Below are 24,003 nucleotides of genomic sequence, written 5' to 3' on the forward strand. Positions count from 1 at the left end.
CAATGGTGAAAATTGCCAAACTCCTAGTTTCCTAGATTGATGCAGGGCAATTAACACAATTCCAATGTTCTAACCTATGGTTGATGCATGTGCAAATATATCATGGTCACCAAGTTGCAAACCATATGTCTTAGCCTGTGGGCCAGGCTGTGCTCCACAGATAGTAATATATTTTTTGCAAAGATGTGCTTTTTCTACTTGCGATTTACACTTTACATTAAAAATTGAAGACTGGTTTTTGCTTGAATTAATATGTTCTATATTCACATAATGAGAAGGATGTTCCTTTAGAGCAGAGGTGAGGAGGAATTTCTTTAGCCAGAGACTGGTGAATCTATGGAATTCATTGCCACAGATGACTGCAGAGACCAAGTAATTGGGTTTATTTAAAGTGAATGTTGATAGGTTCTTGATTAGTAAGGGTGTCAAAGGTTACGAGGAGAAGGCAGGAAATTGGGGTTGAGAGGGATAATAAATCATCCCTATTATGGAATGGTGGAACAGATACAATGGGCTGAATGGCCTAATTCTGCTCCTACGTCTGATGGTCTTATGGAAATCTTATGGCTTAACTGACTATACTCTTTGATGAATGATTAATGATATGTCAAATAATCGTTTGGTGCTAGAGTTAACAAGGTAATCAATAATTGTTATCATTTGACAGTGTTCCGGTCAGAAAGTAAGCAAAGTTAATAGATTAGGAATCAGGATCTGAATCAGAATCAGGTTTAATATCACCAGCATATATGATGAAATTTGTTGTCTTTGTTGCAGCAGTACAATGCAATACATAATAATAGAGAAAAAATGTGAATTTATATAAAATAGATAAATTAAATTAGTACAAAAATAAAAAAATAGTGAGATGGTGTTCATGGGTTCAATGTCCATTCATGAATCAGGTGGCAGAGGGGGATAAGCTGTTACGGAATTGTTGAGTAGGTACCTTCAGGCTCCTGTGCCTCCTTCATGATGGTAGCAATGAGAACAGGGCATGACCTGGGTGCTGAGGGACCTTAATGATGGATTATTAACCTTTTAAAGCACCTTTTTAAGGCACTGCTCCTTGAAGATGTCCTGGTTACTACAGAGGCTTGTGCCCATGATGGACCTGACTAAGTTTATAACTCTCTGCAGCTTATTTCGATTCTGTGCAACAGCAATCCGCCCCCCCCACCCCGCCACCACCCTAGACGGTGATGCAGCCAGTTAGAATAACCCCGATGGTGTATCTGTAGAAACTGCGAGTGTCTTTGGTGACAGAGGTATTAGAATAGCCAAGAATAAAGTGAATTGGAGTGGAATGACATGAAATTTGATGGTGTTGTGGATAGCAAGAAAAATTGTCAAAGGCTACAGAAGGGTAGGGATCAGATGGAAAGTTGGGTACAGAGTTGACAGGTGGAATTTAATGCCGACAAATGCAAGGTGATGAGTTTTGATAGGTCAAAGAGGACAGGTATAGTAAATAGTAAAGTACTGAGGAACGTTGATGAACAGAGGAACTTTGGAATTCAGTCCATAGCTCCTTGCAACACAGATTCTGTAGATAAGCTATAGAGGAAGGCATGTGATGTTCATAGGATGGGCTATAGAATTTAAGAGTTGTGTAGCAACTTTGTAAAACTTTGGTTAAACTGCACTTGGGACCAAAGTGCTAAGTGGCCAAAGTGCTACACCTGCCCATACACCTCCTCTGTCATCTCCATTTAGGTCCCTAAACAGTTCTTCCTTCGGGTGAGAAAACACTTCACCTGTGAATCTGCTGGAGTTGTCTGTTGTGTCCGGTGCTCCCGATGTGGCCTCCTCTAAATTGGTGAGGCTCATCATAAACTGGGGGCCTCTTCGCCAGAACCTCCGCTCCATCCACTGAAAGCAGGACTTCCTGATGGCCAAACATTTTAATTCCAATTCCCATTCTCATTCCAAATGTCAGTCCAAGACCTCCTGGTGCCATGGGGAAATCACTCTCAGGGTGGAGGAGCAACGCCTTATTTTCCATCTGGTAAGCCTCCAACCAGATGACATGAATTTTCATTTCTCCTACCAGTAAAAAGAATTCACTCCTCTTCCTCTCGTCTTTTATTCCCCTCTCTGCCTTCTTGCCTCTTCTCATTTGCCTAAGGTCACCCCCAGGAACTGTGAAGAAGGCGGGCTTGGGAGAATGAGAGTCTATGAATGTGGTGGTGAAGAAAAGGCAACAGTTACAAGAAAGCCAACTTTAGAAGTGGCTACATTGCATTTCCATTGATAGAGTAACCTCCAGTCCAGATGCTACTCTTCTTTGTATCAAACACAGGGTGCTCTCTTCAGTTGCCTGATGAGGTAACTGTAGCCTTTGGCCAGGGGCAGTTGGCACCCAACCTTCATAGAGTGTTTCAACCCTAAAATACTAAACTCTCCAGCTGGTGGGTCAGCTGTTGTGGCCAAGTCACTGCCCATCTGCTCCTGACATCCAACTCAATTCCTCTCGCCTGCTCCATATCTAGAAAGAGGCTCTTTCTGCTTCCTCCCCCGACCTTTGAGCTGCTTGGTTCTTGCTCTTTTCATCAAGGTCCAGTGCAGACAGCAACCTCCATGCTGACCTTGCCAGGAGCTCTCTGCAGCCGATCTCCACTGGGAATAGCCACGTCTGCCACCCTTTGTCCCTGCACTCCTGGACAAACAGAGAACTGAACCAGTGTGCAGAGGTGATTATCACTGGACAGCTATTGTAAATAAAAGCACTGAAAAAGCTTCAAAGTTCAAATTAAATTTTTAGTATCAATGTACATATATGAGGGGTGATTGATAAGTTTGTGGCCTAAGGTAGAAGGAGTCTGTTTTAGAAAACCTAACACATTTATTTTTCAGCATAGTCCCCTCCTACATTTACACACTTAGTCCAGCGGTCGTGGAGCATACAGATCTTCGACCTCCAGAAAGTGTCCACAGCAGGGGTGATTGATAAGTTCATGGCCTTGATGAGTTATACAGCTCTCGTTACATGCACATGCAGTTCAACTCTTTGAGTGATTGTGCAGAAAGTTTGAAGTTATTAACTCATCTCCTTCTACCTTAGGCCACGAATGTATCAATCACCCCTGATGAGTTATTAACTTCAAACTTTCTGCATAATCACTCAAAGAGTTGAACTGCATGTGCGTGTAACAAGAGCTGTATAACTCATCGCTTTCTACCTTAGGCCACAAACTTATCAATCACCCCTTGTCACCATATACAGCCCTGATAATAATTTTCTTGTGGGCATACTCAGCAAATGTAGAGAATAGTAAGTATAACAGGATCAATGAAATATCAACTAGAGAGCAGAAGACAACGAACTGAGCAAATGCAATATAAATGAATAGCAATAAGTAACAAGAACATGAGATAAATATAAATACAAAAACATGAGATAAAGAGTTCTTGAAAGTGCTTGTGGGAACATCTCAATGATGGGGCAAGGGAAGCTGAGTGTAGTTATCCCCTTTTATTCGAGAGCCTGCAAATGTAAGCACGTTACTTTGTTTATTTATGTGTAATTCGTTTGTAGGTTTAATTCTTATTTTCCTGAGTTATTGTGTGTTGTTTGTACTACTGTGCTTTACACCCTGGTCCAGAGAAAAGTTGTTTCATTTGACAGTATACATGTATATAGTTAAAAGACAATTGCACTGTACTGCTGCCACAAAACAACACATTCCATGGCGTATTTCAGTGAAAATAAACCTGATTCTGATTCTGGGAGAGCATCAATGTCTTCAGACAAGAAAGCTAAAGAGCTTTCATAAAAACAAGAGATTCTACAAATGCTGAGAATCACGAAGTGATGGAGAAACTCAACAGGTAAGGCAGCATCTATGGAGGGAAATAAGTGATTGATGTTTCGGGCTGATACCCTTCATCAGGACTGGAACTGAAGGGGGAAGAAGCCAGAATAAGATGGTGGGGTGAGGGGAAGGACTACAAGTTGACAGGTGATAGGTGAGGGGGGAAGTGGGTGGGTTGAGGAGGGGAATGAAGTGAGAAGTTGGGAAGTGATAGATGGAAGAGGTAAAGGGCTGAAAAAGAAGGAATCTACTAGGGGAGGGGAATGAATCATGGAAGAAAGGGAAAGTGGAGGGGCATCAGAAGGAAGTGAGAGTCAGGTGAGGTGGAGGGGTAAGAGGAGAGGTAGAATGGGGAATGGAGAAAGAGAGGAGGGGAGGGGGAGAAATTATCCCCAAATTTCAGAGTTTGACTTGTTCTGCAAAAATAACTGCAGATCTTATATGAGCTCAGGGCATAGAAGTCAAACTAAACTGCAGATTCTGACAATCTGAAAGAAAACACTGAAAATGATGGAAAATCGGCCTGCTGAATGTTCCCAGCAAATTGTTTTATGTCCCAGCTGTCTAAGAAGTGTTTTTGACTGTAGTCGTTATTTTTGTCTTTCTATCCTTGGCAAAAGCACTTTGTCACAATGTCTCAGATCAAAAACACTTTTGTCACACAGTAAAACAAATCGCAGGAGGAGGAGGAGTATCTGTGGGGGTGGGGGGGGGGGGGGAAGAATTGTCAATATTCCGGGTTGAAACTCCCTAAACTCTGATGCTGTGTTTTTTTGTTGATAGTCAATTACTTATCCCGATTCCTCCTTGTGCAGTCTCTTCTTTTTGGATGAAGCATAAATTCGGTTTCACTTTCCACTGATACTGCCTGAGCTGTTATGTGTTCCCAGCACTTCCTGTGATTACTGTACTCTACAACTAATGGAATTCCACTCAATGTCATTTGCAGCGTATTGTAGCGCGGGTAGGTGTGGGAACAGGAACAGGAATCCACTGCAAATCATTTCTGAAACCAGTGACCAAAATTTAGGACAAACACAAATTTGGATACTTTAATTAAACAAAGCACATAATTATACAAAAATTGTGCAAAGTTAGAAAAATATAGAAACTCTAGTCCACATGAAGCCCTCCGTTGATTGGGGTCTACCACTGATATTGCGTCCTAGTTGTCTACGTGATACCACGATCTGGAAATCGCTATAAGCTGTTCCCCGTGGATCAGGCTCCCCTCTCCACGCAGCTGATGAGTCCAAAGGATGGGCAGAGACCGATGTAGATTGGCACCAGCAGCGTTGCTGGCCAGCATTGAACTCAACATAGGACTGCATTAAGGACTCCACCTCCGAATTTTTCCTTGGGGTTTACTCCTGAAGCCTTCCCCGTGCCTCAAGGCAGTGGGGGGTTTGAGATCAGAGTTTACCTTCTTCTAGATAATGGCTGTTGTGCCCCACCTGCCCTAGGCGACTGGTTTTAAGGCACCAGGAATCTGCCTTCGCCCCTTCTCCTGTCGGTAGAAATGGTTCTGCCGGCTTTAGTAGCTAATCCGCACTTAAAGGCCAGGACTGGACTTGGTGTCAGAGGCTATTTGAGACACAAGCCATCGGGAGCATTTAACAGGTAGTGGGGGCTTATCCCCACCACCTCTGCTGGCCATGACAACCTTAAGGAACCTGGTTCAATCAATTGATCTTAAGATAAAATATTCTTGGAGGAAAAAAAGTATTGACAAATCTCCCCCTCCCCCTCTCCCCTCCCTATTTCGCGATGCAGCCCTTCCAGCCGTGTCGCCCCGGCAACCCCAGAGACCTAATTAACCCTAACCTAATCACAGCACAATTTACAATGACCATTTATCCTACCTAGAAACATAGAAAACCTACAGCACAATACAGGCCCTTTGGCCCGCAAAGTTGTGCCGAACATGTATAAGATGATGAGAGGCATTGATCGTGTGGATAGTCAGAGGCTTTTTCCCAGGGCTGAAATGGTTGCCACAAGAGGACACAGGTTTAAGGTGCTGGGGAGTAGGTATAGAGGAGATATCAGGGGTAAGTTTTTTACTCAGAGAGTGGTGAGTGTGTGGAATGGGCTGCCGGCAACGGTGGTGGAGGCGGATACGATAGGGTCTTTTAAGAGGCTTTTAGATAGGTACATGGAGCTTAGTAAAATAGAGGGCTATAGGTAAAATTTCTAAAGTAGGGACATGTTCAACACAACTTTGTGGGCCGAAGGGCCTGTATTGTGCTGTAGATTTTCTATGTTTCTATGTCCCTACCTCAACATATGTCTTTGTTGAGGTAGGGACCTGGTATGTCTTTGGACTGTGGGAGGAAAATCCATGCATTCCTCAGGGAGCGTACATACATGTAAACATAGCCATGCTGATAAATCATAGAGCAGAAGTTGTTTGGTTTATTATCTCTGAAAGATGCTGCTGATGAAATATTCAGTACTACTTTTATTAGAATTCCCCTCTGCCTCAGCGAAAGCTTCGAGTGTTAACGTGCATTTATCAGAGAATGGTGGCTTTTTTTGTTAGCGGAATAACCGTTTGATCACGTCCGATCTGCCTCTTAATACAGGAGCACCAAAACAGAAAGGGTGGCTACAGGTTACTGTGTGTGTGTGTGTGTGTGTGTGTGTGTGTGTGTGTGTGTGTGTGTGTGTGTGTGTGTGTGTGTGTGTGTGTGTGTGTGTGTGTGTGTGTGTGTGTGTGTGTGTGTGTGACACACAGAAAGGGCGGGTGCGTGTGCGTGTGCGTGTCCAGAACCAAACTGAACAGGAGCGGAATCCGCTTTGCATCTTTAATGAGGTCCTAATTCTGCGAGGCAAATCAAGATAATCTCGCCACTTTAAAAATGTATGATCACAGGACGACTGGTGCCGGGAATGCGCCGTCTGAGTATTAAGGCGTGCTTTGCAAAATCTAGTTAATTAATCATTCGTACCCCAGTTCTGAACCTGCATTGTCAATTTCTGATGTGCCAGGAAAGTCCTTCACACACAAAAAAATTAGAAAATGTGTTTTCAAAAGAAATGCACTTCAGTTTTTTTTTGTTAGAGTTGTGAGCAGGAGCATGTTATTTGTCTCATTTGTTTTAAAAGTGCTGTAAGAATTATTGGTCTTTGAAGAATATTGCGTGGCAATATTGGTGCGAACGCGTGCCACACCGTGGTCAGTCTGTGCCACTGCACCCGTTCCAGCGGGGGTTGATTTCATAGCCTTGATTCTAAACCAGTGGTTCCCAACGTGGAGCGTACGCCCCACAGGGGGGTAATTTGATTTTTGAGGGGGGCAATTCGAGAATGAGTTATTAACAGTGAATTTTTTCTAGTAAGTCTGTGTGAGTATGAGTGTGTGTGCGAGTTAATACATATGTGTATATACAGTATGCATACATAAAAATACTTGTGTGTATGTACATGTGTAATTGCGTATGTACTGTATATATAGTGTATCACCATCATTACAACCATCAAATGGCTTTCATAATTAAATTAATGAATTGACTGATGTAGGAAGGAACGAATGAACAAGCCCAAACGCGTAAGAAACTGGTACGAGGTCGCGCCAATGCTGCTTTTTGCAGTAGCTTTCGGTTCTTGGTGGTGTGAAGGTGTGTACATCTCTTTTAAACGGTGTATCTGTCTTTGTATGCTGTAGAAACGAATCGGCATTGTTTTATTTATTTATTATTATTATTTTAGTATCACTTAATGTTCTTTTTTTTAACAATTTCTTAGTAATTTCTTCCTCAGAACTTTAACAGTCCTTTGGTTCTTTTATTTTTCTCTTTCATGAATGCCATGTTCTTTGGAAGCTTGTTTGAACCAAGTTAATGGTCTTTTAGGCTTCCTCCAGGTGAATAGGCGTTCACTTTTTGAATAATAAGAATTATATATCACCACAGGGGGCATCAGGATTTTAGAGGTGATTAGGTGGGGCATGGCCAAAAAAAGGTTGGGAACCACTGCTCTAAACCCATCTGGAACAGACAATAAACGTTCATTCAGCGGAAACGCTGTTATTTCTTAGACCTTGGGAGTATTCTTCCACTCTCTCGTCTTTCCTAGATCATGCTGCAAACAGATGTAAAGTCCAACGGGGCTAGAGTAAGTCACAGATGCTGCAAATTTGAGATTAAAAACAGAAAGTGCCAGAAATACTCTCTGGCTCCGGCAGATCTGTTGAGAAAGAACTAGATTTAACTTGTCATTTGATGATCTTTTATCAGAGCTGGGGAACAACATAGTTGAAAAGATAAAAGGTTGAAAGAGTACGGAGAAAATTTACAAGGATGTTGCCAGGACTTGAGGACCTGAGTGATAGGGAATGGTTGAATAGGTTAGGACAATATTTCCTGGAAGGTAAGAGAGTGAGGGGAGATTTGCTAGAGGTACCCAAAATTATTGGGTGGCAGAGTGGAGATAGGTCTCTACCAAAGGAGGTGTAAGGAACTCCTTCCCTCTGCTAGCCTGCAGATTACCCTTGGGCAAGGTGTAGCACCTCCGTAACTCCTCCCCCCCCTCACCCCCCCCCCCCCCCGATCGGGGTCACATGAAGCCATGGGAGTAGGTGGTGGGTGGTCGTTTGAGCTTTTGGTGCACATCGTAAGTCCTGGCTACGCGACCACTGACGCCAGGCAGACAATCTCTGAAGAATATTGATAATGGCTGGGGTCACCCGTCTTGTGAAGACGCTGCCCAGATGAGGGCAATGGCAAACCACTTCTGTAGAAAAATTTGCCAAGAACAATCACGGTCCAAGACAGTGATCGCCGATGTCATACGACGGGGCAAATAATGAGTGAATGAACACAAAATGAAAAGGAGTAGTGACAGTGTAAATACCGACAGGCTTTTCCCACGGAGGCTGGGTGAGACTAGAACTAGAGGTCATGAGTTAAAGGTGAAAGGTGAAATGGTTAAGGGGAATATGAACTTCCTCACTCAAAGGGTGGTGAGAGTGTGGAATGAGCTGCCAGTGGAATGGGTGGGTGTAGGTTCAATGGAAAAATTTAAGAGAAGTTTGGTTAAGTGCATGGATGGGAGGGGTATGGAGGTCTAGGGGCTAGGCAGAGTAATAGTTTGGCACAGACTAGATGGGCTGAATGGTTTGCTTTTGTGCTGTGGTGCTCTATGATTCTACTGCAGTAAGAATTATTCACTAGTAGGATGAGGACAGGAATTAGCTCAGCTGTCAAGCCGTTATGTTCTGGAAGAGATGATCATCTGGGTACCTTTTTTTTGTAGGTTAATGAAGATGATACAACGTGTCTGCAGCAACAAGCAATCTGCTGGAGGCATCGCCGTAGCGTAACACTTTACAGCGTTGAATTCCCGCCGCAGTCTGTAAGGAGTTTGAACGTTCTCCACGTGACTGTGGGATTCCTCTAGTGGGGAGTTTCTCTGGATTCCTCCCACATTCTGAAAATGTACAGGTAAGTTAGTTGGTCACATGGGTGCAACTGGGCTGTGCAGGCTTGTTGGACAGGAAGGGCCAGTTACCATGATGTACCTCCTTTTTTAAAAAAAAGCCAGCTAGTCAAGCAGCATTGTTTTGGGTTGAAGCCCTGCATTGGGACAAAGCATCATTAATTCCATTCCCGCCACGGATAAAACGTGACCCATTGAGTTCCTCCAGCCGATAGTTCACTGCTTCATGTTCCAGCTCTGCAGTTTCTCTTTTGTCACCAAAGTACCTGGACCTTGTTAACTGGATGCCAGGTATTTTTTCAATATTGCTGCTTTATCTTCAAATACATCCAGCTATTTGGACCAATTTAAGCGTCAGGTAGTTTAGAACAATTGAGACCAGCTTGACGTCCCTTTTATTTAAAACCATTCAATGTATCTGTGTCGTTGACGTCTCTGGGGAGTGTTCTGCAGCATTTGCTGAGTCTGTATTATGAGGTTTGAGATAAGATATACAGCTGGAGATGAAGTGTACCGGGTTAATGATCACACCCATTAATCATGTGATTAGCAAGCCAATCCGTGTAATATGAAATTAAGGTTTAAATAGACCAGGTTGATCACTGTCCGCAATGGAGTTGGAAGCTTCCATTTACAGAGTACCCTTCATGTCTTCTGGGCAATTAATTACTATTGAAGAGCAGCCACTAAAATTAAACAGGCAACCACTGCATCCACCCTGGACACATTCATCTGCTCATTCAGTGGGTGACACTCACTTCCAGGTAAAGATAAGATTAGCTTTATTTGTCATCTGTGTATTGAAACGTACGGTGCAATGCCTCAGTTGCATCATTGATTTTTACAATGTGTTGGCACATTTTTGCCTTTCTCTGGTGCCAATGTAGCATGCCCATAATTCACTAACCCTAACTAGAGGTGTCAAACTTTATGGGGAGAGGACAGGTGAATGGGGTTGAGAGGGATGATAAATCAGCCATGATGGGGTGGTAGGGCAGGTGCAATGGGCTGAATGGTCTAATTCTCCTTCTATGTCTTGTGTACGTCTTTGGAATCTGGGAAGAAAATGGAGAATCTGAAGGAAGCCCACACAGTCATGGGGAAAACCTGTAAACTCCTTACTTACAGGCAGTGACAGGAATTGAACCCTGATCGGTGTTCACTGGTGCTTTAAAGCGACTGTGTGAACCACTACACTACCATGCCACCCTGCATCCGAGACCCATGAGTTCATTTTCCAATTCTCAAGACAGACCTAGCCTATAATTTGGTACTTCAGTGAGAAAATTAACCATCCGCCCTCTTCACAGTCAGATCAGAAGATATTTATCACAAAGGATGATGCTTCTGTTGTTCAGAAAGGTGCTGCTCAACCTGATGCCTTTGGAGAGTCCTGAGTACTTCCAAAAAAGAGCAAGCAGTTCTACTCGATGGCCTAGTGAACGGTTATTAAAACAAATTATCTGCCCAAGACCAGGATGCTGCTTGTGGAACCTTGGTCTGTGAAAACTGGCTGCTCTGTGCTGAATCCTAGAGCACTGACCGTATCTCAGAGAGCATGGAACAAACGCAAAATAGAAGGGATGGTGAAAACCTGAAATACAAGCAGAAATGAATGAGATTCAGGATGAGAACCTTTTGTCAGAACTAGGAGAAGTTAGGCATGTGCCAGATACAACAAACATTAGAAGCAGGAGTCAGCTATCTGACCCAATGAGCCTGTTCAACCATTCAATAAAATCATGACTGATCCAGGTGTGAACTCAGCTCTACCTACTTGCCTTCTGCCCAAAACCCTTACTTCCCCTGCTGTGCAAAAATCTCTCTACCTGCGTCACAGCCATATTTAATGAGGTAGCCTCTATTGCTTCTCTGGGCAGAGACTGGGTAGTTACAAAGGCAGATTAATAAGTGGAAGGGTTATAAGTGAGGGGCAGGGATAAGGTGAGTGTGCAATAATCTTTCCCCCCCCCCCGGATTGGGGGAAAGAACTAGAGGCTGTTGGTTTGACGTGGGGGGGGGGGGGGGAAAGGTGGAACGGGAGACTGAGAGGCAACTTTTTTCACCCAGAGAGTGGTCAGTCTATGGAAAGAGCTGCCAGAGAACGAGACTGATGCAGGGTCATTCACATTTAAAAGGTACAAAGACAGAAGCATAAACAGCAAAGGTTTACAGGTATATAAGACATAGGAGCAGAATTAAGCCATTTGGCCCATTCCATTGAAGCTGATTTATTATCCCTCTCAATCCCATTCCCTTTCCTTCTCCCTATAAACTTTGACATCCTGACAAACCAGGAACCTATCAGCCTCTGTTTTGTTAAATATACTCCACAGCTGTCTTCGGCAATGAATTTCACAGATTGACTCCCCTCTGGCTAAAGAAATTCCTCCTCGTCTTTGTTCTAAATGGACGTCCCTTCATTATGATGCCATACCTTCTGGTCCTAGGCTCACCCACCACATGAAACATCCTCTCCACCTCCACTCTAGCTAAGCCTTTCAATATTGGGTAGGTTTCAATGAGATCCACTCTCATTCTTCCAAACCCTGGTGAGCACAGGCACAGAGCCATCAAATGGCTCCTCATACATTATCCCTCTCATTCTTGGAATCATCCTCGTGAACCTCCTCTGGATTCTCCAATGCCAGCACATCTTTTCTTAGGTAAGGGGCCTAAAAGTGCTCGCAATACTCCAAGTGTGGTATGGCCAATGCCTTATAAAGCCCCAGCGTGACATCCTTGCTTTGATATCCTAGTCCTCTCGAAATGAATGCTGACATTGCATTTGCCTCCCTCACCACCGACTCAAGCTGCCAGCTAACTTTTGTGAATCCTGTACAAGGACTCCGAAGGTGCTCTAGAAAGCTGTCTTACATGCATTCCTCTCTTGGGATCTAATAGCCACCTGATGTTTCTAACGTATGGGTCAGATGCTGCCTAATGGGACTAGTTTAGGAGAGAATCTTGGTTGACATGAACCAATTGGGCCAAAAAGCCAGCTTCTGTGTTGTGTGACTCTATAATAGGGTGGAAGTGAGGACTGATTCAGCAAAGAAAGGAATGAAGATCTAGAGTGGTCGACACAATGAAAGTTTCAAATTCCGATTCAGTAGGTTTGATTTTTCAGGACCACTCTTGGTTTGGCCTTTGTAAACTTGTTTGATTCTTCGAGGCAAATCTTCATCAGTGTTGCCTTGAAGAATCAGATTAATTTACAAAAGCCAAACCAAGAGTGGTCCTGAACTCAAACCTACTGACTCCCTGAAAGGCATTCACTAATCTGATTAACAACTTCTGGCTGATCATCCATTTTAGGTCACACATGAACAATCTTCCTCCAAGAGGACCCCAGCCTTCTTGTGGTTTGGAGGCTTGCTTGACTCCGTGACCCAGAGAGCTATGCTGGCAGGAGTCAGGGCTTTAAGCTTTGGCTCTTGGTAGGGTCACCCATGTGAAACAGGTCAAAGGTTAGAGGCCAGACTAAGCGTGGTCAATTAGTCCTTCAGGTTTGGGGTTCAGCTTTGGGTTAATAACCCTGACTGGTCCAACAAAACTGTAACAGAAACAGCAAAGAAGACTCCTCTACGTCTGAGTGTGATGGTATTCCTCAATCTCCACCCAGGACTTGCATGGCTGACGGTAGTGACAATGGAGAGGAACCTACTGCCATGATGATGGAAGCCCTGGTACCACCAAGACCAAGGACAGAGAGAGATGGAGGACTTTCATTGCTGCCCTAAAAATGCCAGCGGCCTAAAGCGTAGTTAATAAGTAAGTACAGTAATGAACATTCTTGATTCCAATGGCACAGAGCTGGGAAAAGTTGAGGAAAGTGAAATGCTGGGAAAAATTGAAGAAAATGAAATGCTTTTTTTCAAAATAGCTAGTACCAACTTTATAGGCCAAATGGTCTCATTCTGCTTTGTACCATGCCTGCAGCCAAGTATATTACAATATATTGACCAAGGACTCTGTGCAAAGATTCATAAAGGCCTTGAAACTGTTTGTCCTCGGCCACATCTCAAAGTGTAACACTGGAACTTGACCAACCTTAGACACAAGCGATTCTGCAGATGCTGGAAATCTTGAGTGACGCGTGAAAGCACTGGAGGAATTCATCTGTTCGGACAACATCTATGGAGGGGAATGAACTTAATGATTTTGCGTGGTGCGGTTGGTAGATGCGCTGCCTCCTCGTATTTCAGGTTCAGTCCTGGCCTCGGGTCCTGTGGGGAGTGTGGAGTTGGTGCTGTCTGCGTGGAGTTTACAGGTTGTCCTTTCCAGAGACACTGGACAACATCCCCCCCCCCAAAAAAAAAGTGTTGCTTCCTCAGATTTTTTTTTGTTTATGATAGACGACGTGAAACTGAACATAAATTTAATTTCAGATCACTTTGTATCACGTCGGGATTTGGAGAAGGAAGAAGTGAACTTTTCTTGAATATAAAGCATTTATTTGCATAACGGCACTGATGCTTTGCAATAGTTCAACTAAAGCTAAAACTGTTTTGTTGATGATCTTCATTTGTACTCAGTGTCTGAGGCTTCTCGCTTAAGTGTCCAACAATAATCTGCCAGCACTGATGGATTACAGTTGCCCTGATACCGTTTCTCCATGACCGCAATGTCCCGGTGAAACCTTTCAGCGTACTCCTCACTGACAGTAGCCAGACTTGCAGGGAAGAAGTCTAAATGGGAATGCAGAAAATGAATCTTTAGTGACATGTTGCACTTCATGCTTTTGTTTGCTTGAAGCACGTAGTTCGGTGCTCTGTAGTTGACAAGAAAATTTTCGACCACATCCTTGCCATTTTCTCCAATCCCATTAGAAGTTTTAAGAATTGCCTGTCATTGTTGACCTGCTTGCGTTGTGGACCAACAAAAATACCTTCCTCAATATTGGCATCAGTTATTCTGACTTGAATTACGAAGTGAAATGACAAATATAAGCGATTTCAAAGCGATAGGGAAATTTCATGGTGATTTTCATGATCAGCAGCCCAAAATCCATAAGATACATCAAAATATATTCAGGAAACAAAATCTTTGTTGTCCAGTGGAACCGGGCGCTGTAAATTGCTCCTAGAGTATAGGTGAGTAGTAGAATCAGGGGGAGGGGAGGGGGTGGGTTGGATGATGGAAATGCGGGGGGGGGGGGGGGGATTCCCGTGGAATTAGTGCTGAACACTGACTCACCAAGGGTTAAGTTTCCGTGCAGTAGGAATAGGTCATTGAATAGGTCATAGCATTGCTCATTGAAAATCGTGAGCTGTAACGGGACGAGTCTGATTGACACATCTGAACGTCATCAAGAGTGATGTTACCCGACTTGCATGATCTGTGTGCTTGTGTGTATTTCTTTTGGTAAATAAGACAGACGCCGGGCCCTAAAATTATGGAATGGGGGCATATTTCCTCCTCCCAACACCCACATCCCCTTCTTCTGTGGGAGTGACGTGATGTGATCACTTTTAATGCACCAGAAGGTATAGGAGCAGAATTAGGCCATTTGGCCCATTGAGTCGGCTCCATTTCATCATGACTGATTCACTTTCCCCTATCACTTGCCTTCCCCACATGTCTCTGCATGCCCTGACCAATCAAGAATCCATCAACTTCTACCCTAAATATACCTAAAGACTTAGCCTCCAAAGCCGCCCGTGGCAACGAATTTCACTGATTCACCGCTCTTTGGCTAAAGAATTTACACTTCGTCGTCTTTCTAAAAGGGCGCCCCTCTATTGAGGCTGTGTCCTCTGGTCCTAGACTCTTCCAGCATTGCAAACATCCACTCTATCAAGGCCTTTCAACAATTAAATAGTTACCCGTTACATTGAAACGTGTGTGTGAGAGTGAGAGTGAGGGAGTGAGAGGAAGAGAGAGAACGAACATTCACAAAGGGGAGACTTCAAATCAGTAAGTTCATCGCAACTTTAAGTTTGACACCTAATCATGGCATTTAACTTTGCCGGTAAAAGTGCTGCGTAAAGACGCTGCATATTACTTTACGAATGCTAAACAAAAACTAGGTAACTATAGCAACAGTGCCCGCTCTCAGAGATGATAAAGTGCTGACTGTACCAGTTGACGAAACCAGTTAGAGCCACGCCCTGTTGAGTGAACGTGTGCTGACGTAATCACGCAGCGTTTGCATCTCATTTACACGGGAAGCTCGGCCTCGTTAACCGTTCATTTTCAAACGACGCCCTCGCAACCTTACAGCGCTTCCCGCTCACTTGCACTCGTGTCAGGGGCGACATTCACACCGCGAAACAAGTTTCACGTCTCCCTGCTCGCTGAGATACTTCGCTTTATTCGCGGGCTTCGCAATGCAATATTTATGTGGCGCGTCTCGAGGACTCTGTGCATTAAAAGTTAGCACATCAGATCACGCCCACCAAGCTGAAGAAGGGGGGTGTTGGGAGGGGGAAATATGCCCCCATCCCATAATTTCCGGTCCCGGAGTTCGCCTTTATTATCAACACAAAGGGCGACTCTATTTTTTATTTAGAGATACAGCGGAACGGGCTTTTCCGGCCCAACAACCCACCTATTTGACCCCAGTCTAATCACAGGACAATTTACAATGACCGACTAACCGGTACATCTTTGGACTGTGTATCCGGATGGTATATAGAAACCCTGTGTCCTTCAAACTAATAAAGAGATTTTGAACGAAGCGAGCCGGAGCCCAGTTCCGCTAACAAAGACACGTCTCTACTAAAAAGCGCTCTTTCAAATCTTCACACCCCCGCTCTGCTCTTCACCGAGAGCAGCTAAGGTTAGAGATGCAGCTGTCGGCTTTGCCCATGTGGCAGGATGCTCCGAGACAAGGGGCTGTTTTGTGCTCATCTGAAACAACTGGCCAACTCCAACTTCAACAGGAAAAGGGTCACGGAACCAGCAGCAATGCCGAGGGAGAAAACAGAGAGCATACTGAACTGTTTCATACTGAAATCCCGAAACACTGCACACTCAATAATGTAAACGTAATGCTATTTAGAATATCCTACTGAATAATTAACCGTATAGGCATGCATTCAATCTGGGAGGAGGTAATTTCAAGGGAAGTGTGAGGGACTTTTTTTACATATAGAGCGTGGAATGCGCTGCTAGGGGTGGCGATATAGGCAGAAACATTAGAGACTTTTAAGAAACGTTTAGATGGGCACATGAATGTGAGGAAGATGGAAAGATGTGAACTTTGAGATTAGTTTAGTTGACCAATTGATTACTAATTTAATTGGTTCGGTACATCATTGTGCTATACTGTTCAATATTCTACGTGTAAGGTCTATAATGTATAGCAAGATGATCTAGCATTCTAGTAACGTTTCAATATATGCAACAGTTCAAACTGGAATCTCTACACTTTATTTTTTGCTCTTTTCAATCTTACACTGTACTGCGCACAGTGATCCGTGTGCAGTTTAAAAATAAGTGCTGAGATAACATGGAACACAGTGGGAAAGTGAATCATATACACAGAGCTTTTGCTCTCTCCTGTGTTATAAATCGAGTATTGCCGAACGGCAAACAGGTACCACACTGCAGATTTTATTACTGCAGATTTCATTCCAGAATAATTTTGCATTTTCCACCCCAATGCACAATCATTAAAACAGAATGACAAATCAGTCTATGTAGAAGTATCTTTGTTTTAAATTAAGGGAACGCTGTCTCTTGGGCGGAAGGTATATGGATACGAGGTGTCACTAGGACCCGGGGGTGCGGTGTCTGCAGTGTTTGCCGAGGCCCCGCCCCTCCAATAACACGTGAACCTCCTCCAGGAAAACCACCTCCAAACATCAACAGAGCGGGCATTCTGGATTCAGAGCCGGCTGGAGGGGGAGCTGGTCGGCTCGGCGTACATTATCTTAAAGATTGGAGCTGCCCGTAGAATCTGAAACCCATCCGGCTCAGCACATATAAAGCCCTATGAAAACTGAGTGACGATCGGCGTCCATCTCGTCTTTCGAGCGACAGCAGTATGCCCGGTTACGACTATAAGTTTCTGGAGAAGCCGAAGCGGCGATGTCAGTGCCCTCTATGCAACAAGCCGATGAGGGAGCCCGTGCAAGTCTCGACTTGCGGGCACCGTTTCTGTGACACCTGTCTGCAGGAGTTTCTCAGGTAAGTCTTGGGAGAGTTCAGCCCCGACCCTGCGGTTAGCAGCAAGGGTCCGGTGGGTTCAGATTAACAGTGGGTAGGAGTGATCCTGTGTGCATGCTGGTGTGTGTACACATAATGCGATTACGTTTCTATAGCTGCATTTGGATGTATGTGAAGTAACACGCATCGGGATGGGGTGAAGTTTGTACTTGTGTACTGTATATCAGTGAACGCAGGGATGGGGTAATGTACGTAAATGTATGTAAACGAACGTGAGGTGAGATGTGTAAATGACTTGGGTGAGTGTGTGTACACTGTGTATACTCGTTCATTTCAGTCCAAAGCAATCTTTCAGCGCCAGTCACTGTATAATGCATACAGTATATTGTGGGACACGGAAGTTTTTTTGCGAGATCCTTCTGTGCGAATTCCATTTAACTCGTTGCACCCGATTAATTTAAAACAAATATTCGAAAGTGTATTTACACCCGACCGGCGTCGGGGAGGGTCGCGGGGGGTCCGTTTGGTCAATTATTGAGCGTTGCGTTGTGGGACCCACAAGTAAGAGTGGAGTTAGAATTTGCTCAAATCTCTTGTAATTATTAACCCGTCGCATTGCGTGTAAACACGGTTTTTGTTCAGGAGCGAGATGTCCGAACGTGTTTGTTAATTGGGGGGGGGTCTTCCCTTTTAAGATTGGGAGGAGGATGTGCGTGGGTTTTGAAAGTGCCCCCAATCTCCCTACCCCCTGCTGTCGGAGCGAACTCTCTCCGCTAGACTGTTGGCATTTAGCGACGCCACCCGAGGACGGTTCACCGACCGTGGACTGGGGACCCGCTGATTGCTTGTTTCATTTCAGGACCCTCACTCCTGTGATCCTCTTCCGAGAATCGTAAACAGAACAAAAATCGCCGTCGGGGGTGGGGGGGGGGGGTAAAGGACTTGAATTGCCCGTGCTTGGGGCGGTTTCATTGTTTGAATATGAAGCACATTGTTCCCTGTTTTGAAGCATTTAACTTGTCTGACCAGCTGTACCGATCTCAGTGAGATGACTCTCCTCTTCCGCGGGGCGCCGCTGGAATGGGGAAGGAACTCCCGTAAAAACTGGGTTTATTGCCTAAACGTCAATCATTGGAATAATTGAGGGGACATTACCACCATTCTACAAACCTTCCATTCAAAGCGGCCCATTTTCTTTTTATCTGTAACTCCAGTGAATTATTAATGCATCGCTCGGGGCTAAACTCGATTCAGGTTTGCTGGTGGTGCCAGAAACAATGCTGCGGATTCCCGGACAACCGAGCGGGCGTTACGTCTTCATTGTATTAAAGCAGAACCTTCCTGACCTGACTGCTTTTCTTTAAGAGCGGTGTGTGTGTGTGTGGCTTAAATGGCATCTCGTTTTCACAAATCCTGTATAACACAAGTCTTTGTGCGTCTCAGCTACGTCTGTATCTCCCTCTCTCCCTCTGCCTCACTCTCCCTGTCCCTCCCTCTGTTTGCCTTTGTCTTTCTCGCTCTGCCTCTGCCTCTCTCTGCCCCCTCTTTCCCTCTTTCCACTCGGTCTCCTCTCGCTCTGGCTGTCTCTTCCCCCATTCTCTCTCAGGCTCGCTCTTCCTTGCCCCACAGCCCCTTCTCGTCTATCTGTTACTCTCTACCTGCCGCTCTGTGGGTGCATGCACCTTTGTGCCCAACTTTTGCTTCCTGTCCCTTGGCGTGATGTGTGATTGGAAGAGCCTTCTGCCGGAATGGTGGTTACACCCACCGGGGCATGTTACCTTGCTGACTGACATCTGGCTGATCATTGAAATGGCAGCATCTTCTGGTCGGATTTGTAAATCAATCCCTCCCTCTGCGTCGGTTCATTTATTTGTGAATGAAACTTGGGGAAAGCTAAGCCAATAGCAACTCGCTCTGAGGACAATAAATGCTACGGTCTTCAGATTTAGTGGACGAATTTTCTTTGTCAATAACAGTTGTTCCGAGATGAACTGCAAATGCGAAGCCGCCTCCCGGGGAATGTTCTGTGCAAACTCTGCGACAGGTATAAAAACAGTACAAGTGGGTCCGTCAATCTCACCAGCCACTGAACTGAAAAGTACTTGAGGCAAATTAATCTTTTGAACGCTGGCTTCGGGTTTTATTTCCCTGCTTCCTTCAGCAAGCTGTTAAATAGGATATTGACAGTTTAAAAAAAATCCACCCTTGATGTTAACTCTTGCTTGTGAGCCATGTGGCACCGGGTGAAGTTGGCATCAAAATCAAATCCCGAGGAAGGAAAGCGAGGAATTGGAGTCCAAGTACAAATTGACCGGCAATAACGTCGGGATTATGGGAATGAGGTGATTCCAAACACAACCCTCCGGAGTCCTGCCGAAGGGTTTCCGCCGGAAACGTTGACTGCACTCTTTTCCATAGAAGAGTTCCTCCAGCATTGTGTGTGTGTGTTGTTGGGATTTCCAGCATCCGCAGATTTTCTGTGTGATTCCAGACCTTGTTCACATGCAGTGCCAAACGCCATTAATCTTGCAGGAGGTCTAGTATCTCTGATTGGTTTTGGTGCATGTTGAATGGGTCCATCATTAGTACGTTTCCCGGATGCTGGATAATTCAGAGCAATTACCGCGTGCCTGGCTTTTCCTTCGTGGCGAAGTAAAGCAGAGGACCAGGACAACACACTCAACATGCTGGCGGAACTCAGCAGGTCAGGCAGAGGACGTTTTGGGCCAAGACCCTTCACCGGGACTGAAAAGGAAGTAATTTGGAATAAGGTTGGTAGAGGGAATAAGATGGCAAGTGATAGGTTAAGCCAGGTGAGGGGGAAGGAGGGGGGTGAAGTGAGAAAATGTGAGGTGAAAAGTGGAAAAGGTAAGGGGCTGAAGAAAGAGTCTGAGAGGACAGGGGAGAAAGGGAAGGAGGAGGGGCACTGAAGGAGGTTATGGACAGTTGAAGAGAAGGGAAGTGATAAGAGGGCAGATGTTTCTGGCCAAGACACTTCATGGACTTGTATGTATTAGAAATGTTGTAGGTTTATTTCTAATGGGTTTCTCTCATTGGCTTTCCAATTCTGGAGCACATGCAGCTTGGGCACAGGTCAGAATTTGTAAAGGGCCACTCCACAGCCACATTTAAGTGCTGCTAATCTACAGGACTGGCTGGGCTATTCATAAGGATGCATGGTTTTTGGGTGGTGACACCACAGCAGGTGACAGGGAGGAGGAGAAGGAGATGCGTTGGTGAATGTGGGCATTTGGCTGAAAGCGATGTTGGATGGGCCTTACCAATGTTCACTTAGGGGAAGGTCTTCCCTTCTTGGGCTGTGGGTCACGGGTGACTTGCCAGCGGTCTAGACCAATGGCTTCTGATGGGCCTTGTGTTGGACAGAAGGTGTCTGAGGAGAGGTGGTGAACTGCTTCTGCCATCTTCAATGGTCTGCCACGTACTCCTGAGGAAGAGCTCTGAGGTTCTCCGTGCCATCCCAGGTGCTGTTGCAATCTGAGCATCACAGGCTAAGGATTTCCCTTCCTTGTTGAAGGTTTTACATTTCCCCTCCAAGGATGGTTTGAAGGAAGTTTCCTTTGTCCATCAGATCATCTTTTCCCATGACAGCTCTGAACAGAGGGTCCTTTCTCAGGAGCCTGGAACTGGCCATGCACACAGTGTGGTCTGTTCAATGGATACAGCTGGGTGTAATTAGGGACAAGATAACCTATTGGGGGAACTCAGTGGGTCTGGCAGCATTGATAGAGTATAATTGAAACCTACTGAATACTGACAGACCTGGACAGAATGGATGTGGAGAAGATGTTTCCATTAATAATTGAGTATAGGATCCATAGGTATGGTTTCAGTGAAGGGGTATCCTTTTAAGGGTGAGATAAGAAGGAATTTCTTCAGTTAGAGGATGTTGAATCTCTGAAATTCATTGCCTTGGAGGGTTGTGGAGACCAAGTCACTGGGTGTATTTAAGGCAGAGACTGATAGGTTCCTGATTGATAAGTGGGTAAAGGTTTTGGGGAGAAGAATGATTGAATGATGGAGAAGAATGAACTAATTATGCTCCTATATCTTATGGTCGAAATCAAAAGTTCCCAACCTTGAGTCCACGGACCCCTTGCTTGATGGTGTTAGTTCATGGCTTACAAAAAGGTTGGGAACCCCCGGTCGAAATGTTTTGGGGGCAAGGCTTCATCTGGACTGACTAATTTGTGCCTGGTGTGTTGGCCGTCCAGAAGAAGATGCTCCTGTTAGGGGTTGTGGAAGGTTTTACAGAAGCATCATTGGGGCTTTCTTAGTGCTCTGAGGACCTTTGAATAGATAATCCAAGTTTTGCAAGTGTATAGGTATCTCAGTTTCCCGGGAGGCCATGAGTATAATGCTGGTTTCAAGTTCAAGTTTGTGTTTATTGTCATGGGCATACATACACAATGTATAAATGCCATGAATACCAGCTTCTGGCAGCAGCAGAGTACAATTTTAAACATAAATGTAGGGTATATAAACTTAATTAGCATAAATTATACATTATTTACACGACACAATAAACAAAGATTTTTTTAAAAAAATCCGTAACAACATTATTGATGATTGAAGGAAATATGCTCCCAAATAGAATCGGGTTGGTTTCAGATGGGTTTGAAGTTATTATTGTCAAACATAATTATACCCCCAGATGGCCTTGATTTAAGGACGCAGAGATAAATTTTGCCAGCGTTCTTTGTTAAGGGTCGACATTTCATCCCACCTAGCGCTGTGGAAATTTGGACAAGACTGGGGAGGCAGCAATTAATGAACAATCTGGATGAAGCGAAGTGCAAAAGAAGTTTAGCATTTGGGGCTAGTGGCTGCTACCAAACGATGATGTATCTATCACTGGCAGTGCGGGGCAGAGGCCGAAGCTTCTGAGGCTGGAAATCCCAGCTCGAGAATCCCACCTGCCAATGTCATGTTCCACACGGCTGCTCCTGCCCAAAATGCCGGCAGCTCCAATCAGCTGATTGTCTGTGCTCTCTGTTTTAGGATTAAATGCTTCACCCAGTAGTTGATATGTGCACTCGCTTATCTGCGCAAATAGCCAATTTAAATTTATGAATTTTTCTCCCCCGGAAAGGTCGATGGCATGTGGAAAACGTCTGCAAATATTGACTTGGTGGTTCTGTGCGGAATCTACTGGAAGAATTCAATAATGCTGTCCCCTCCCCCCCACTCCAGTGACTTCATTGATTAGTTCAAATTTAATTTTAAAGAGAAACCTTCTGCCCCAGTTTTGTAAAACGCGCACTTTTAATTGCTGGTCTCGCCGTTACAAAGCCAGCTCAAATGAGGTGACATTTACAGTGTTGACATGAAGTCAATTGGTCACTTGCAATGGTTAATATTAATTGAAGCCTCTCTGTAATGTTGAACTATTTTACAAATCGGGTACTGGGTATTACTTTTCTTTAATGAAAACCTGTGCCCTCTGAAGGTAACACCCAGTATGACCTCTTTTTTGATCCTGCAGATCTCCCTGGGCGAACTGAAAATCATTTTTAAAAAAAAATGTGTAGAACGCTTGCAGACTGCCCGTCAAGATACAGCCCTCGGGTCTGAGCACATTCTGGTCAGAGCGCCATTCTAGTCCAGTCAGAGGCCGTCTTGTTAAATATTCAGGAATGCGCTGTGCACACAAAATTTCTGCCCCGTTCTGACTACTGAATAAAACATCTCTTATGCTCTTGTTCAGGGCAAATAAAAATATCCACATGTGTTCTGTTCATGTCACCCCCCCCACACACACACCACCTCAGTTTGCTTTAATAATGTAACCCTCGCAGCTGCTGAAATCTGCCTCTTACACAGCTGGCTGCTCTCAGAGCGAAGCTGCCTTGGTTCAGAAAGCGGGCGGCCGGGATATTTAATCAGGCCAAAAGGTTTATTGCAGCAGATTTCTTTCCCGGGCTGCAGCTGGAAGGAAGTTCAAGGTATTGGGAGTACAGTACCTCCATAATATAACCCACCCCACCCAGCCTCACTTTATTTACATTTAATCAGTCCAGGTGCACTATTTAACAGTTACTGTACATTGCGTTTTATAGAATTGATTTTATATTTATTGCGTTTTGTTTATTTTGTGCTCTTTTTGCTTACTGTGTTTTTTATATTGCGTCGGATCTGGAGTGAAAAATCCTTTCCATGTGCTGCAGCATGACGATAAACAATCTTGCATTTAAGTATCTGAATCCCAACAGCTGACACGGTGGGATTTGAACTCTTCTCCCTGGATTGCTTGCTTAAGCCTCTGGACTGGTTGCAAATGGGTTCCATTTTTACAGAAGTCCATAAGTCAATTTTGTTTGTAAGTTTGGAAATTATGCAAAAAAATTCACCTGACATAGTAACTGTTTCTTGTGCTGTATTACTCTATAATACCTCCACTGTGTCAACACAGAAAGTTGATAATGAAGAACAGGAAGGGACAGGAGTTTCCTGGAAGGAATGTCTGTACATACATTAGATTCCATTATGAGTGCTCGTTGGTGGGTAGGGGGTGCCCACAGGTCAGGTATTTATAACCTGTTCAGTCCAGTAATTGCTTGATCAAAAGTAAAACAAAAGAACTTTACTTGCTGTAGAAGTCTGAAAATGAAAGCAG

At 44.5% G+C, this 24,003-nt stretch overlaps 1 protein-coding gene across 1 annotated transcript in view; it reads left to right on the forward strand.

Moving 5' to 3' along the window:
* The first annotated feature begins 17,080 nt into the window (after positions 1 to 17,080).
* The window catches only part of LOC140731691 (TNF receptor-associated factor 4-like), a 114,403-nt gene continuing 107,480 nt past the window's right edge, over positions 17,081 to 24,003 (forward strand). Inside the window, exon 1 of the mRNA XM_073053375.1 lies at positions 17,081 to 17,390. Within this exon, the coding sequence (XP_072909476.1) occupies positions 17,248 to 17,390 (143 nt within the window). The 5' untranslated portion in view covers positions 17,081 to 17,247. The remainder of the gene's footprint in view (positions 17,391 to 24,003) is intronic.

Source organism: Hemitrygon akajei, chromosome 8 (assembly GCF_048418815.1).
Source record: "Hemitrygon akajei chromosome 8, sHemAka1.3, whole genome shotgun sequence".
Classification (NCBI taxonomy): Eukaryota; Metazoa; Chordata; class Chondrichthyes; order Myliobatiformes; family Dasyatidae; genus Hemitrygon; species Hemitrygon akajei.